At 45.3% G+C, this 18,041-nt stretch overlaps 1 protein-coding gene across 1 annotated transcript in view; it reads left to right on the top strand.

Moving 5' to 3' along the window:
• CNOT9 (CCR4-NOT transcription complex subunit 9) overlaps window positions 1–18,041 on the top strand; it is a 157,313-nt gene that overhangs the window by 105,001 nt on the left and 34,271 nt on the right. Inside the window, exons 5-7 of the mRNA XM_078679234.1 lie at window positions 8,636–8,745; window positions 9,732–9,830; window positions 9,952–10,043. Of these exons, the coding sequence (XP_078535360.1) occupies window positions 8,636–8,745; window positions 9,732–9,830; window positions 9,952–10,043 (301 nt within the window). The remainder of the gene's footprint in view (window positions 1–8,635; window positions 8,746–9,731; window positions 9,831–9,951; window positions 10,044–18,041) is intronic.

Genomic DNA, 18,041 nt, shown 5'->3' with positions numbered 1-18,041 from the left:
AGATATTAAGTAAGGGTCTTTTAAAAGTGCTCCCAAAGGCTGCAGGCGGATCGGGTACAGTGCATGTGCGCCGGGCGCGCGCAACATTTGTCTGCCTGCTGATCACTTTGGTGGCCGCTTTGATGTTCTCAGTGTGCCGCGTGGCCACTGAGAACAGCAAAGCGTCCGCGAAAGTGATCATAACATTTAACTAATTGGAATCCCCTCTTGTTTGGGTCAGCCATCTGCTCAGCAGCTATCACTACCTTTGACAAATAAACACGGTATTGCTTGTTTATTTTGAGACATGGAGAGATTACGCCGTTTGCCCAGAATCGCAAGATGTTGAGCGGAGAGTTGAACATGCTGTCCCAGTTCCAAAGTCGGCAGCTCTGCTCGTTAGGCCATACTCCCACGTTCAGTTTCTCCTCCTTTTATCTGTCTGGAAATGCTTACAAACCTTACAGAAATGTCGGACTTCAGACTACAAGCAGAAAAAGTGCCTTGAATGCGTGGGCATTAGATGAAATAGTTCTTCCAAGTGCCGCAAATAATATATTCTTAAGCAAGGATACGAAGGGCACTGTGAGGGCTTTCTGAAAGTTATGCCTGTAGTGAGCGCATGCTGTTTGTACAGAAATCATACTTAGCCGGTAGCAAAACTGAGGTCTTGAGACGGGGGTTATTCACTGTACTAAGGCAGTGTATCAGCCTTGCCAGGCGCTTTGCCCCAGCACCACGTCACCTCTGAACTTCCGTCTCCTATTTTTAAGGTAGCTTTCATATAGTGCGAAGTCCTAAACTAAGGACATTAGAGTGCTTTACATGAGCCCCAGACTACATGTAAGCATTTTTTTCATTTTGAGACATGAATAGCGGAGCAGAGAGTCGAACATGCTGTCCCAGTTCCAAAGTCGGCAGCTCTGCTCGTTAGGCCATACTCCCTCATTCATTTGCTCCTCCTTTTATCTGTCTGGAAATGCTTACAAACCTTACAGAAATGTCGGACTTCAGACTACAAGCACACACACACAACCACAAGCACACACACAACCACAAGCACGCACACACAATCACAAGCACGCACACACAATCACAAGCACGCACACACAACCACAAGCACGCACACACAACCACAAGCACGCACACACAACCACAAGCACGCACACACAACCACAAGCACGCACACACAACCACAAGCACGCACACACAACCACAAGCACGCACACACAACCACAAGCACGCACACACAACCACAAGCACGCACACACAACCACAAGCACGCACACACAACCACACGCACAACCACACGCACACACAACCACACGCACACACAACCACACGCACACACAACCACACGCACACACAACCACACGCACACACAACCACACGCACACACAACCACACACACACACAACCACACACACACACAACCACACACACACACAACCACACACACACACAACCACACACACAAACTACACACACACAAACTACACACAAATTACACACACCACACACACAGCTACACACACAGCCACACACACAGCCACACACACAGCCACACACACAGCCACACACACAGCCACACACACAGCCACACACACAGCCACACACACAGCCACACACACAGCCACACACACAGCCACACACACAGCCACACACACAGCCACACACACAGCCACACACACAGCCACACACACAGCCACACACACAGCCACACACACAGCCACACACACAGCCACACACACAGCCACACAGTCAGTGCACACTTTCAACAGGCACAGACGCCATCAGTCGTCAGTGCACGCTTTCACCGGGCACAAACACCACCAGCCGTCAGTGCACGCTTTCAACGGGCACACACCACCAGACGTCAGTGCACGCTTTCACCAGGCGCACACACACACACACACACACACCACCAGCAGTCACTGCATGCTTTCACCAGGCACACACACACCACCAGCCGGCACTGCATGCTTTCACCGGCACACACACACACCACCAGCCGGCAGTGCAGTTTCTACAGGCACACACACCACCAGACATCAGTGCACACATCAATTGTTAACGCATCCACAATTAACTATTGTAGCAATCGCAGTATGGCACACTTTACTTTTAAACATATTCATCTAAAGCGCAGCATGCCACCATTGCTACAAAATAAATACAAATTTTTTTGGCCTATAATTTATAGACATTTGTTGCAATTAGTGTTGCAATATTTAGCAATGCCAATAGCTCAAACTTAATGCGAGACCTATTGCATTGCAAATGCTTGTTTCCAGTTGGATCCTTCTTGGCCTTTGACATGGTAGATTATAAGTAATTTTTTCATAACATTTTTATTGATTTTCAAACTATAGTCTGGAGCACTAGAATTACACTGCAGTGGAGGGCTCGATTATGTGGCAGGGTTGACTAAATTATGGGGAGTATTACCTAATCTGCCGTTGTTCCGTGTTGGCACTGTCTGGGCAAAGGTTTCACCTTATGCCACTTTGACATACGAATATCAGAAATAAACAAGAGAAAGGTGACAAGTCAATCTTTACAATGGGCCTTCCACCATGTGGAAGCATGTTTTTGTATCTTTTGATCAGTGTGACCTAAAACTGTTGTTGGAATCTCCAGATTATGCCACCGATGATGGATTATGTGGGAAATCCATAGTTAAGCGGAAAATACTGCAACTGCAAAATGTCGTCATTCCAGTGGCCCTGGCTATAGTACAGACAATACAGTATCACATTGTGTGCTGACAAATAACACATGCTGGCAACTATTTGGCTCATAATTATGTAGTAAGTATAAACTCTAGCCTCCTCTCAATATCCACTAGCCATTAGTCACTGTTGCCAGTGTCTCAAGTGGATTGTAAATCCGTCTGTATCCTCTAACCTTCAGTATGCGATACGCCTCATGGGCAAGTGGGGAATGTAGATCAAATGCACATGGGGAATGGCCACACGTCGGGTTACGATTTCCAAAACTGGGAATTGAATGGGATTTCAATTTCTAGGAATGTTTCTTGGAAAGTTTCCCTTTCCGCAAACGTCACTTAAATTAATTTTTTTTCATGCTGAAAGGGCCTTTTCCATGAGGTAGGTTCAGAGTTATTTAAAAGTGAAACATGTAAAAGTTTATTGTTAAACATGTCCTTACAGTGAAAAAGCCCTAAAAGCAATTTTCACTCTAGCAGGTTTGGCTATTCCATTGGAAAGCATTGGGATACAGTATTATGTTAATAAAGTTATCTCTGCCCAGGAAACAGCTACACATATACATTTTTCAGTTTGAAATATTTATTACAAGCCAAATTCACTTATGAAGTCTGATTTCTAAGAAATATTTTACAAAGATTACTTTTTAAAATGTGCCTTTTGCCCTTCCTGAATTCACTGGGAGCTAAATCTGCATTTTGCTTTCGCTCTTCTGCCAGCCGGTAAATACCATTTCAAGAAGCATGAGTGAGCTGTGAACTTCTAGTGAGGCGTGACCTTCCTCCCAGGAGAGGGACCAAAGGCCTTTGGTGTGGGGAGGTGGTGTTGTGCCCTTGATAGGATGGCATATAGCCTAATGCTTGGGCCCAAGGATTTGGTTAACTTCGGAGAGGCCTACCCTATCACAGCTGGATACAGCGAACACCCAGGCCTGCTCCCTTTTTTTGTCTCCCTTTCCCCCTTCAATCAATCAATCAAGGAATTTGTAGAGCGCGCTACTCACCCGTTAGGGTCTCAAGGCGCTGAGGGGGGTCGCTACTACTCGAACAACCAGGTCTTGAGTTGCTTCCTGAAGGTGAGATGGTCCTGCGTCAGCCGGAGGTGGGTGGGGAGGGAGTTCCATGTCTTGGCTGCCAGGTAGGAGAAGGATCTTCCTCCGGCGTTGGTTTTGCGAATACGTGGGACGGGGGCGAGGCTGGCGGAGCGGAGCTGGCAGGTAGGCGTGTAGAATGCGAGGCGGTTGTTGAGGTACCTGGGGCCCGCCTTGTGTGCGTGGGTGAGGAGTCTGAATGTGATTCTCTTGCTGACGGGGAGCCAGTGCAGGTTCTTCAGATGGGCAGAGATGTGGCTGTGGCGGGGGATGTCCAAGATGAGTCTTGCCGAGGCGTTCTGGATGCGCTGTAGTCTTTTCTGGAGCTTGGCTGTGGTTCCGGCGTAGAGGGCGTTTCCGTAGTCCAGGCGGCTGGTGACGAGGGCCTGGGTGACCGTCTTCCTGGTTGCGGTGGGGATCCATCGGAAGATTTTTCGGAGCATGTGCAGGGTGTTGAAACAGAACGATGAGACAGCGTTGACTTGCTTGGTCATCGTAATGAAGGAGTCCGGGATGAAGCCCAGGTTGCGAGCATGGTCCGTTTGCTTGGGTGCGGTGCCCAGGGCAGGTGGCCACCAGGAGTCGTCCCAGGCGGAGGGCGAGGGTCCGAGGATGAGGACTTCGGTTTTGTCAGAGTTCAGCTACAGACGGCTGAGCTTCATCCATTCCGCGACGTCCTTCATTCCTTCCTGGAGGCTGGCTCTGGCGGTGGCGGGGTCGTTGGTGAGGGAGAGTATCCACAGTGTGTCGTCGGCGTAGGAGATGATGTTGAGGTTGTTTGCGTGCGATGGCTGCAAAGGGGCTCATGTAGACTTTGAAGAGGGTGGGGCTGAGCGAGGATCCTTGTGGGACGCCGCAGATGTCTTCGGTAGCTGCTGACCGGAACGGGGGGAGGCGGACTCTTTGGGTTCTACCGGCAAGGAACGAGATGATCCATTCTAAGGCCACGCCTTGGATTCTGGTGTCGCTGAGGCGTTGTATCTGGGTGCGGTGGCATACCGTGTCAAAGGCTGCTAAGAGGTCCAGGAGGATGAGTGCGGTGGTTTCCCCGTTGTCGAACATAGACCTGATGTTGTCGGTGGCTGCGATGAGGGCGGTCTCGGTGCTGTGGTTGGCTCGGAAACCGGACTGTGACTGGTCGAGGGATCCGTTCGTCTTGAGGAAGGCGGAGAGTTGTTTGTTGACCGTGTTCTCTGACTTTGGCAGGGAACTGGAGGAGCGAGATGGGTCGGAAGTTCTTGAGGTCCGTGGGGTCCGCGGTGGGCTTTTTCAGGAGGGTGCCGAGTTCGGCATGCTTCCAGCTCTCTGGGAAGGTGGCTGATGCGAAGGAGCTGTTGATGACGTCACGGAGTTGGGGTGCGATGATGGAGTCGGCTTTGTTGAAGATGTGGTGTGGGCAAGGGTCGGTGGGGGAGCCAGAGTGGATGGTGCTCATAGTGAAGGCGGTGTCTTCGGTGCTGACCGGGTCCCAGATGCAGAGGGTGGTGGTTGGGTGCGCTGGTTCGGTGGTTGGGTCGTTGGTCTGTGCGCCGAAGCTGTTGTGTATGTTGACGATCTTGCGGTGGAAGAACGAGGCGAGTGAGTCGCAGAGGTCTTGCGAGGGTGTGATGTTGTTGCTTGCGCTGGGGTTGGAGAGCTCTTTGACGATGCTGAAGAGTTCCTTGCTGTTGTGGGTGTTGTTGTCCAGGCGCTGTTTGTGTTTGTAGGTGGTTCTCTTGGCGGTCCGGATCAGTTGGTGGTGCTTGTGGGTGGCGTTCTTGAGGGCGGCGTTCTTGAGGGCTGTCATGTTCTCTGTTGTCTGGTTCTGGCGCCAGGTTTTCTCCAGGGAGCGGCAGGTTTTCTTTGAGTTTATGAGGTCGTCCGTGAACCATGAGGCTTTCTTGCTGTGGGGCCCGCTGGGTGGTTTCTTCAGTGGTGCGAGTTCGTCAGCGCAGTCGGTGATCCATTGTGCGAGGTTGCGGGCTGCTTCGGTGGGGTCCGTCGTGATGGTGGGAGGGTTCTGGCTGAGGGAGGTGGTGAGCTTGTCGGCGGTGATCTTGCTCCAGCTTCTGCGGGGAGCTTGTTGCGGGTGGTGGTGGGTAGTGGTTTTCTTGAAGGCGAAGTGGACGCAGCTGTGGTCTGTCCAGTGGAGTCGGTGGAGTGGCTGAAGGAGATGTGCTTGCTGGAGGAGAAGATGGGGTCAAGTGTGTGGCCGGCGTAGTGGGGGTGTTCACCAGTTGCTTGAGTCCGAGGTTGTCCAGCAGGGTGGTGGTGTTGCTGTCATTGTTGTTCTCCACGTGGAAGTTGAGGTCTCCTAGGAGGATGTAGTCTTCACCACACCAGAACAGCCTCCAACTTAGTGGGCCTCTTGTTGATCTCAGTGTTGGATCCTGCTGGAATGTGAAGACCTGTTTGGTGAATCTGCTGGTGGTTTCATATGGCATGTGGAATGCACTACAAAGGAGAGACATATAATTCCAAAACAATGTGTATATCTACGGTCTGATTGTTGAAACCTCCACTTTTTCTTCCAGGTGCCGGTCTGAGCTTGTTGGGGGGGGGTGGGGGGTGGGGAGTACACTGCTTAAAACTAGATTTTAATGTTAGATGCGAGAGAACACAGGGGTCATTCCCACCACCAGCCAGGCGCCTACTTCAGTACACTCCTAGACCTGTGGACGATCAGAAGAGGACTACCTGTTTTCTGAGACCTGAGAAGGGCCTAGAATACTTAGCCTGCTCTCCCTCTTGTACACAGGACAAAGAAGTAGACGCCATGGGTCAAAAGGCTGACCTCCTGTTAATGCTACAGGGACAAAACAAGGTATATGAGGCCTTTTCCTGCAACTTGCCCGGCTGCCTAAAGGCAACCGGATATGGACTGGATCCTCCTGATGACCTCTGCTTACCTCCTAATGATTCTCTAAGTGTCTTTTCGGATATCTTTTGTGTCTTCAGGAGTGTACTCCTGTGGTGGATTGGGACCTAAAGGACTAGGTTAGAAGCTAAAAGATTTGACCAGGATTCACCTGATTGATGTATCCAACCCCACCCTCCCTCACGTGCAGTGTCAAATTGCAGTGAAGTCCCGGTCTTCCTTGACCATTGACTATCATTGGCACTTTGTACTTCTTGGTACTATTTCTCCATAAAGCTGTAAAAATGCATTTTTCTGGTTCCCCATATTGGATTTTTGGCATTTTCGTGTGTGATTTTGTTTAATGAATTTTACTCTATTTTTATAATTCGGTTTGGGATATTTATTGCTTTGCATTTCAACTTTTAGTACTGTTTTTGTACTGCATAAATGCTTTATAAATTGCCTCGAACTCAAAGTTGAGCCGGTCTACCCTGAGCGATAGCTACCAGGGGGCTGAGCGCATGTTTTAGTGAATTCAGTGGTTCACACTGACTAGGATTGTGAGGTGGTTACTTAGACCTCCCCAGCCCAAAAATAATAATGCAATGTAATACATATTTTTTTGTATTTTTTTATGTATAATTTATTCATTTGAAATCTGTTTTTCCTGCAGAACCTGTAATGATGCAAATAAGTTGACCAATTCAATAGAGGCATAGAAAAAAAAGTTTGAGGTTTAGTTTTTCTATAGGTACCATATTTTGTTACATTCATATAAAGCCTAGGAAGAGCCTGTCACAATTCATGTAATCATGGAATACTTTTCAGTCAGTCCGGTATTTTGTTGACCATGAGGCTGCATTTTTCCTGACTACATGTGTAGGAACATTAGCAGGGTTCTAATTCCACCACCAGCATTTTATTTATTTGTTCATTCTTGGCCACTGTCAACCAGAGCTGCTATTGTGCATACTCCCTCCATGCATGCAGCCGAGGCACTCTGCCTGTAAACTGAGGCAAGCTGCGTTTTTCGTGTTAGGCAGGTGCTTTCTCGTTGTAACGAGATAAGTTGCAGATTGCTGGTAAGAATGGAAAATTGGGCACACATGTCTACGTTTTTCCTTCCGTCAAACAGTGCATAAGGAGACAGTCCCATCGTTTTCTATCTTCTAATTCGCTTCTAAATATTAAATGAATATTGACTTGACTTTTTGGCAGAGCAGGAAGAGCTGAATGTACTTAGTCTGTAGACAAGAGTCCCTCTGGAACGGCAGCAGAGATAAACTCAGACATGCTAATTCAAGAGGAAATCTTGATGTGTAATTAAAATCTGCATTTAGGATCAATTTGTAACTTTTTGTCTCCTGATACATACAGACCTGTATTTAGCACTCTGGATAATAGTATGTGTAAAAAGCTTTCCATAATAATTGTCGGTACATGTAGGTTATTGTTAATGAGGCCACCAGTGCTGTGTGCATCTGCTAACTAACTTCATTTGCTAGCCCTTGATGATCAGTAGCACTGTCATCAAATAGCACATTATTCTGCATAAATATCCTTTCTGAGTGTACAAGCATGCTCAGTCTGCAGGGTGTTTGTGCTCCTGTGATCTGTGGTTTTGTGTGCAAGACACTGCTGTGAGATGTAGTATTGTAGGTTAACTATTTGCCACAAGGGGACTGTATTGCTACTATAACATATTTTCAAGGTTTTATTCTTATTTGCTGATCCTTCCCTTCTGAATAAATGAGTATTTACTACCTTTCCTGTCTGGTGGCCATACCCTTATATCATGTGTTTGACAAGAAGCACCTTGGCTTGTGTAGGGTGTGGAATTCTAGTTTTATGTAGTGTAACAAATCCAGATTTATTTGCCTCTATGCTTTTTTTGCCTGGGGCTCGCTCAGTTTACACATCAATTTACTTGTGGAGATTTTAGTTTGCATATCATTTCCAATAGGGTTTGAATAATTGTGAAATTGCTTGTTTTTATAGGGGCCTTGGTAAAAACTGATGAGCAAGAAGTCATCAACTTTCTCCTGACTACAGAAATCATTCCACTCTGCCTTCGTATCATGGAGTCTGGGAGCGAGCTTTCCAAGACGGTACTTTATTGCTGTTCTTCCGTTGTGTGCTCACGTCTTTTCTTGGCCATTCATAGGTAAACTGTATTGTGTGCTTAATGTTATCACAATGGCCATAACTGCCCAAGTGCATAGTCTGAAATCGGGAGCAACTAAATTTTAAGTGTGCCGGCATATAGGTCTAGACCTTAATAGTATCATAAGTATGCATAACAGTATTAACACATGGTGTGTCTCCAGATCTTTGCTCCTGATGTTTCTGATCAGTGAGTATGGGTGATCGAGATAATTAGTGGACATGATGCACATAAACACCTAGCCTGTTAATCTGGGTTGGCTTGGGAAATAAAAGCAGAGTACTATCACATTACATCTGCATGATCCTAAAGACCACATTGAAGTACATTTTCTTGCGAAGTGTACAGTCCCAACCCACACAGGCTGCAATATAGCCCACCGTCTTCATTCCAAACCACATTACAGGTCTGTGACAGTTTTAAAATCCAAAACACATTGTTTGCCAAAAAGGCCGACTTTTCTACATTGTGCAATTGTTTAGGACATAGTTCATAGGAAATGGTACCTTACTCTTTTTGAAGCTCTGATGGCACACCATTCCTGTTCCTAAAACTCTACAGTTATGCTTTGTCACATGCTGTGCCCCTGCTTAAGTTTTAACTGCATTCCTTAAACTGCTCATTCATGTTTTATTACTCCTCATGATTTAGCAGCATACATCACCTGAAAATTTGGTAACGTACCTTTCGGCTGACTTCTCCGCAGGGCATGTCATGGTTCCAGAGTAATGAAACTCTGGATGCTGTGTGCTGTTGTGCCTGACCTCTTGTATAATCCTTGGCATTTTTGCCAGCATTAGTATATGCTTAGGCACATCTAAAAATTAAGGTGCATGCTTTAGTCATCTTGCAGCCTTTTTCCAGAGACCATTTACAGATTGATTTTACAGCGCAGGGAATCTGCATTGATCTATCTCCTTTTTATTTTAGGTTGCTACCTTCATTCTACAGAAGATCCTCCTTGATGACACTGGTCTGGCCTACATCTGTCAGACCTATGAGAGATTTTCCCATGTTGCCATGATATTGGTAAGGATTGATCCATTGGCTGCTGAGAATTTGATTATAATGAAGTGGTTAATTGCATTTTCAATTGATGTTCAGTCTTTGTGGAAGAATGTATCTTAATACATTTGCCTTTGCTTGGTAGGGTAAAATGGTCTTGCAGCTCTCAAAGGAACCTTCTGCCCGATTGCTGAAACATGTTGTCCGATGCTACCTCCGTCTCTCTGATAACCCAAGGTATGCCTTAAAAACAGAAAAGTTTCTCCCTTCCTATTAATAAGCCTCAATGTAGTCTTGTATGCCATATGTCCATGCTTCCCTGTAGTTGTAACGTTCCCTACTCTGGGTAACTTACACTATATGGCCTAATGAGGACAGTGCTTCAGTGGCTGAGAAGCTGAAGCTTTACACATTGACAACATCATATTCTTAACCCCCTATCCCTGATTTTCAGCATACCAGGGAGAATTTAAATATGTAACAGTTTTGCCTTCCACTTTTGCCCATGGATCCTATGTTTTTTGTTTTTATATCTGTGTTTTACTTGATGAGGCGATTGTCTATTTTTCAATATTTTCCCACTGCACTCTGTTTCAGTTGGTGCAGTCTTTGGGATATATAGTTGCTTATCCCAAAGGGAATCGCCTACATTGTTAAGAAACTTCTATGTAGTGTTGCATACTCTATCACCATATAGTTTGTTTTCATCATAAGACCGCCCTCTTGTACATCTTTTGTCTTCTCCTTCCATATCTCCTCTATATATTCCCCTTATGCTCCTGCTCTGTCTTCTCGTTGGGATTCTCCTAAGTCTTCCACATTTCGGTCGCCCCGGTATTCCCTCTTAATCCCTGGTCTTTCTCCCTCTTCCACCCTTCAGTCTTGTTCTCCAGTTCCTCTCTTTCACTTCCTTTGCTCCTTTTTTTATCTGTCCTTTCTTGGTATCTCCCAACCCTACACCCCTCTGCATCTTCTCTTCGGCACTTCCTCTGTGCCTCCCCTTCAGCGTTTCCGTGGTATCAATCACCTTTTTTAATTCTGACCTCTATGTGCATAGTATTGCAGGTTGAGTGCATAGACCACGAATACCATGCCCAATCTTTCTACATCATAACAGCCACCTTGTGTTTGACATTGACGCAGACTGATGAAGTTAAGAACTACATGCGCTTCTCTATTTGATAGTTTTAGGATCAGCCTGGTCACAATGCCGTATATGGTCTACCTAAACACAATAAAGATAAGAAATACATGGTTAACCCAGCAATATAATATTCTGTTGGGATAGTGTAGTCTTCAGTTTTCAATTCTACTGAAATATTAAGTTTTACCTTACACCTCTTACTTGGCAGCTGTGCTGAAAGGAAGCTTGGTACTTGTTAAGCTTCATAATATTCTTTACTTAACATTTTGGGTTTTTGGCAAACAGGGTCTTAATTTCTGATGGATACTTTGAACTGCAGCTTCCTCACCTTTAGCTTATCCCCAGACGCTAGACTGGTTCAGGAAGATTTTTCAGCAGTGATTCTGCATGGCAGTAGGTGTTGTCGTGCTGCTTTTCGCAAACTCTGCTCCACCCCGTAAGTGACGACTAGAGCCACATAGAAGTACCAACAAAGTGTGTTGGCATCCGTTCCTTTCTTTCTACACCCCCATATGCCGATCCCAAGCCAGATTCTTCCTTTTCTCATCAGTTGAAGCTTTTTTCTCTTCAAATTTATTTCCAGTGTACAAAGGAACATGTCCTCTCCTAAAAGCACAGGGTTTAAGAATTGTAGGGAGTGTTACAAACAGATGTCAATGACAGGTTACAGTACACCTCCTGTGGAAAAACAGAACACAAGGCAGACCGTTTGAGCAGACAAAATGCCTCCTGTGAATGGGATATGCAGAAGGAAGTACTGTACAGCGGGTACAGATGCTGCGGCATACCAAGCATAGACCTATTTGCAAGTCCAGAAAATGCAAAATACCAAGACTGTGTCTTGGGTTCCACACCACTAGTCCAAGGGGAATGCCCTATCAATAGACTGTGTAGGGTAGATTTGCATACACCTTTCCATTGATTGCCCTGACCCTGATCCCAAGGGTACTGGACCATGCCAGACAACCAGGGACGTCGCTCATATTAAACGTCCCACAGTAGGCCACAGAGACATCGTTTTCAGACCGACTAGAGCTGTCCAGAGCACATGTTATGTTAAGCTTTCCTAAACTGGGGCAGGGAATGAGCTGACCTAACTGCTTTTCTTGCCTGCGGGCTGTACGAGGATTAAACGGCTGCCTGTGATCCCTGTCACCTTGTCTTCTTGCCGTGTGGACGTTGGGGGAAAGTACCCTGCCTCCCGCCGCCTCGCTGTGACCCACCATCGTTGCAGCGCGGCCGCTGAGTGGAGGGCAGGTGCTGAAACCACAACTCCCACCACCCCACGCGCCCCGCGCTGTCACAAACCGCGCCAGGAGGTGCATTAAAGCAGCGTAAGCCCCGCCTCGCGGGACGCCGGGCGAAGCCCGGGCAAAGGGTGGGCCCTCTGAGTCCCGAGGAGTCTGGGCTGGGCCACGTCCCTTGGCTTCACAAATAAAACATCCTGTAAGGTAAACCATTCCAATTGATTTGAGACTGATCTAACTGCTGCGAATTTTAGAACTGTCTGAAGTAACAAGTAGAACCATGGCTAAAAAGACTCCAATGTCCACTCGATCAACGACAAGGAAATTAATGCTGCCACCAACCCCACTTTCAACCTTAACCGCGATTGACAAAATGTTGCAACAAACTATTGGGGTGGTTGTAACTGCTATAGCAAATACTGAAAGACGCCTCTCACTACCACCGAGCATGTGCCTGGTAACCCAACCCACACAAGGAGTCAATACACCTGCTAATACACCCAATATAACAGCTATGTCACAGGATTCTATTTTATTACATTCTTATGCAGACTTACCAGGGAATGGGCAGAATCAAGATGAGGCACTACAACAGTCACCATCTACTGTATTTTTTTTTTTTTAAATATTTGCTGCCCGGGAGAGTAGGCTGTCACTAACCCCTAACTTACAACCCAGTGAGATCGTTCTTCCATCTACAGCGACTGATGCGCCAAAAGTCAGAGCGGAGTTAGATGATTGTGGCATCAACGATATTAACACAATAGCAGAGTCAGTTAACACCAGCCCATCGAGTAGTATGGGTGACCACGGAACCGGCAGGCCCAAACACAAATCTGCCTTCAGTAGGAAATTGGTAGTTGTAAATAGACAAGGGAAGAAACATAGAAGTAAAAAGAAGAGATTAATCCAAACCACATTGGACCAAGGGAGGGGGGGGAAATCACATCGCATCAGGGCAGAAATTTGCAGTTGGATGAAAATCACGATATTGCCCAACAAAATCCACCTCCAATTAATATGGAGGGCCTCATACAACAGCTAGAGCACATGGTAAAATCCCACATTACACCAATGGCTGATAGATTGAGGGTCTTAACGGATAAAGTGGAGAACCTGGAAAAGCGGGGTCTAGCCAACTTAGATTTATTAGAACACCTCAGCACACAAGTTAAGCAACCCACAACCAATGCATCAAAGGGTAAACCCAGTAACAACTTGGCTGGCAGCGAAGTACATCTAGTCGCCTGGCCCCGGTAATAGTAGCTACTGCCCAAGAAAAATTACCTACTCCTAATGCTAAAACTGGGCAGAAAACTGATGCGGAGCAAAGGGGGAAAGGGATGTCCCATACCTAACAACATGGCCAAAACAGCACCAGTGCGGCATATTAATAACATTATTCCCGCAACGATTAACCTCCCGCCTGAATGTAGCCCGTACATAGCTATTCTTGCTAACGTACCTAAGCTTAAACCCACCCAATTTGAAAATCAGCTAACCCTCAAGAATAAAACTTTGCCTTGGCTTGCCCAAAATTGTTGGTTCCCAATGCGAGGGGCAAATCAAATGATCTCTACACAGAGAGTAGGATGGCTGGGACCTAGCAAGAAAGAAATAAAAGGGGACTGTATAGTTATAAATTTCAGGATACCTGACTGGGCTAGAGATTCCATTTTAAATGCACCCATACCCTCAAAACATGAATATAACACAACCTTGCTCCCTCTAGACTACTTCTACAGGAGTCAGTCAGGAAAACAAGTCACAACACGGCCTATCGACTGTTATAGAGACGCACATTCTAACTATTCTAATGCAGCGTATGAACCAGCACCATTGTACAATCTATGGGATAACATTACAATCCCGACTTACAACAGATTTCAGGTTTTTGGTTCATTAGAAGAGAATGACTGACTGAGGGAACAAACTGCATTTCCTCATCGTGAAGTAACTGTATTTAGGGGAATGGTCGAAATCGACAAAGGGTTGCTGAGCACATATAAGGCAGAAGGGGATATTGCAGCGAGTCCAGTAAATAGTGACCAGCACAATAATTATACAATAGCCCAGTTTGATGTAACTCCGGACACGGACATAACTCCGGACGTGAGTTTAGAGAGACCCGAATCGATCACACACTACGATACAACCCACGATAATTTTGCTGAAGGCCTAAAGGTCATTACGTGGAACATAGCGGGAATTGCTGCTAAAATAACTACGCCTCTTTGGGATAGCTTCGTCAAACAAGGCCACGATATAATTTGTCTCCAGGAGACTTGGCATAGAGTCCAAATTCAAGTTGAGGGGTATACTTCATATAGTGTGGATGTAATAGCTTCTTCAGCAGGAAGAGCAAAAGGCGGACTACTGACGCTGATAACCACCTCTCTAACAGAGTTCAGCCCCGGTGGTTATGTGGAGGTGGCTCAATATGCATCAATTTTGCGTCTAGTACATGGTACAGGCAAGGATTTAGTCATAATAAATTTTTACAATAATATAGGGGAACCCAATAGGGGCACAATTGTATTGGATTTAGAGTGGGCAATAGAGGAAGTACTAGTGTTATCAAGTGACCCCCCAGTAATAATTTGGGCAGGAGATTTTAACATTCAAGCATGCAGCCATGCACAGAAGGGGATCTGTGGCCACCGTGAGGAGTATTTTAATGGAGGTAGTACTTTTTATAATCACTTCCCACATACTAATTATGGGAGCGTGTTGAATAACTTAGTAGCCAAATTAGACCTGGAACTATTAGACTGTACAAAGAATAAAGATAACGAAGAGCGCCCCTCATTTAGAGGGAGGGATGCCTACTCTAACATCGACCATATTTTGGTATCCAATGGATCAGTCTACCTTAATGTCTGGGTAACCGAGCAGCCAGTAAGCGAACACAATAGCATATCGATGGTATTAATAGGCTGGGGGCAAAAAACACACGTTTACGGAAGACCTGTCCAAGGGATCATAGCCGAAAGACCTAACGGTATGAGGATAAAGTGGATCAAAATTAACCCTGTCGAATTTATGGAGGATATACTCCCCAAATGTAGTGGGGAAATAGCCTACTGTTTGACATCTAATGTAACCCCTGGTATCTTACTCGCTAACTTTTTAAAAATAACTGAAGTAATCGACAACTCAGTAACAGTAAGGAGTCGAAAGTCGAGGAGAATCAAAGTGGCGTGGTTCGATAAGCATTGTGCCCAGTCACTAAACAAATTTAAAAAAGCACTTGATACTAAGCCGAGGGATATAGATAAAATTAAAGTGGAGCGTCTCAATTATAAGACTGCCCTAGCAACCAGGAAAAAAGACTTGCAAAACGAGGCTTGGGTCAAGCTGGATATGGCTGCGGAAACAAAAAACCATAAATTATTTTGGGAAACCGTGAATAGTCCACTTTTAAAGAATGATAATATCCCTGAAATTACCTCCCATGTCAGTTGCCGTGCCTGGATAACACATTTTACTGGGATTTTTAACTCTGATTTCAACTCAGATGGGACACTTTTAATTACAGACATAGCTCCTAGCACCAAATGGCAAAAAATGCAGCTATTCGTGACCCTAACTGAGGTTACCGAGGCAATAAGAAATAGTAAAGGCGGTAATGCCCCGGGCCCCGACGGGGTACCTATGGATTTTTATAAACACGAAATGAATTTATGGGCCCCAATACTGACACGTTATTTTAATGCTGCTATAGAGGATAGGCTCCCTGCAACATGGGGTCAGTCCATTATCGTGCCTCTATACAAGAAAGGCTCCAGGTCAGAGGCACGAAATTACCGTCCCATCTCACTCCTGGACTCGTCAATTAAAATCCTCAGTCGAGTCCTTTTAGAGAGACTGGAAGCTATGTTATGTTATGTTAATATTATTTTTATAGCGCGCAGCTGCCCCAGCAAAGGGGCGTCCTGGCGTAGCCTGGGTAGAGGAAAATAACATCTTATCCCCAGTGCAGTACGGGTTCAGAAAGGGGATGGGTACAATGGAGCTGTGTGTGAACCTGGAACTCATAATCGGCAAATATACAAAAGCCAAAGAGGGCAATTTATTTTTGTGTTTTGCTGATCTGAGTTCGGCATTCGACCTGGTGGAACACACGCTCCTATGGCCAGTCTTGTTGAAATGGGAGCTCCAATTGAAATTATACATTTCCTGGCCAGACTGTACGAAAACCTATCTAGTAAAGTTAGATTCGGACCTGCAGGGGAATGCACACCCTTTTTTAGAACCAATAGAGGTATCCGGCAAGGATGTGTGCTTGCCCCACTGCTATTCTCCCTTTTTATAAATCAGATAGATCAAAACTTAAGAAGAATTCAAGCAGATGCACCCATTATTAACGGTAACCCAATTCCTATTCTTTTATACGCGGACAACACGGTTCTTCTCTCCTGCACTCAAAACGGCTTGCAACGTTTGATTGACAAGTTTCATGCCTTCACTGAGGGTAGAAAGTTGACAATTAACAAAGGAAAGACCTTCACAATGTCTTGTGGTAGGAAGTCAAGAAAAAGCAGGCCCTTTTACTTAGACGGTGAGAAATTAGAATCTGTAAGGAATTTTTGTTACCTGGGCATCACATTCTCAGGAGACGGGAGGTGGGCTAACGAACAAGACAGTGTCCGTCTCAAAATGTCAAGGAATATAAGTGGTGTTTTTAGATTTGCAGCAAAACTAGGGGGCCATAGAATTCAAGAGATGTTGTCAATATACTACTCCAGGTGCATTACATCAGCCCTGTATGGGGCTGGGATATGGGGATACCATTCTCAGAGTGGTAACGTAATTCAGCATGAGGAGAATGCCTTCCTGAAACGATTGCTTTGTGCTCCGGCTGCGGCCTCAAATTACCTAACACATAGGGAAGTGGCCTAAATCATGCTAAGGACTTAATTGTCCAACGCCCCCTGTCCCTATGGCGATCAATCTGGTCAAAGGAAGAAACCAAATTTACTCAGGATGTGATCAACGACTGTTTAAAGCTCGACCACTGTTCAAATATACCATGGCTATGCCATATTCAATCTTGGTATAAGACACTTTATGGCTGTGACATTTTAGCAGAACCAACAATGGGAACAGGGTTATCAAAGAAGGAGCTTAAAAACACCCTCCTGAAACATACAGATAGCACCAGAATGATTAAATATGCAAAACAAAGCACGTTTAACTCCTATTTAGAATATAACGTTAATGAAGGCTTACAATCATACCTCACTGTTGTCAGCAAAAGTTCGCACCGTTTTTTACTATTTCGCTTACGCCTAGGGATTGTGCACCACCTAGTGGCGTTCCCAACAATTAAGAAACCTGGGACATGTCCATGCCCCTGCGACGGTGCATCCAAGCAGAGTAGCTGGCATTTCATGTTTTGCAAATTTTATATTTCTTATAGAAAATTTTATTTGAAACCCATCTTTTTAAAATATAACACGCGCAGTTCAAAGAAAGCGATGCAACTGATGTTTAATCTAGAGAATCCAGATATGTTTTTATGTAGCTACCTATATTTTAAAATTATTTTTGCACGGAAATCAATCATTGTATGATCCCACTTTACTATTGCCAGTTTGCACATGTATTACTACTTGTTTGTATCAATGCACTTTAACATTGCCAATTTTGCACATGCGCTAGAAAATGAGTATTCTTAGCATTTCTGCACTTTATACTGCTAGTTTATACACGTACCATCAGGCGAATGTATTAATTTGCACTTTCAAGATTGCAAATTTTTGCACACGTGTCGTAAATGTAATTTGTACATACTATTGAGGATTTGGTAAATCAGAGCCGATGTAAATCATGACGTATATG

The sequence above is a fragment of the Lissotriton helveticus genome, chromosome 3_1, assembly GCF_964261635.1.
Source record: "Lissotriton helveticus chromosome 3_1, aLisHel1.1, whole genome shotgun sequence".
NCBI lineage: Eukaryota > Metazoa > Chordata > Amphibia > Caudata > Salamandridae > Lissotriton > Lissotriton helveticus.
This window is presented reverse-complemented; position numbering and strand designations above follow the sequence as displayed.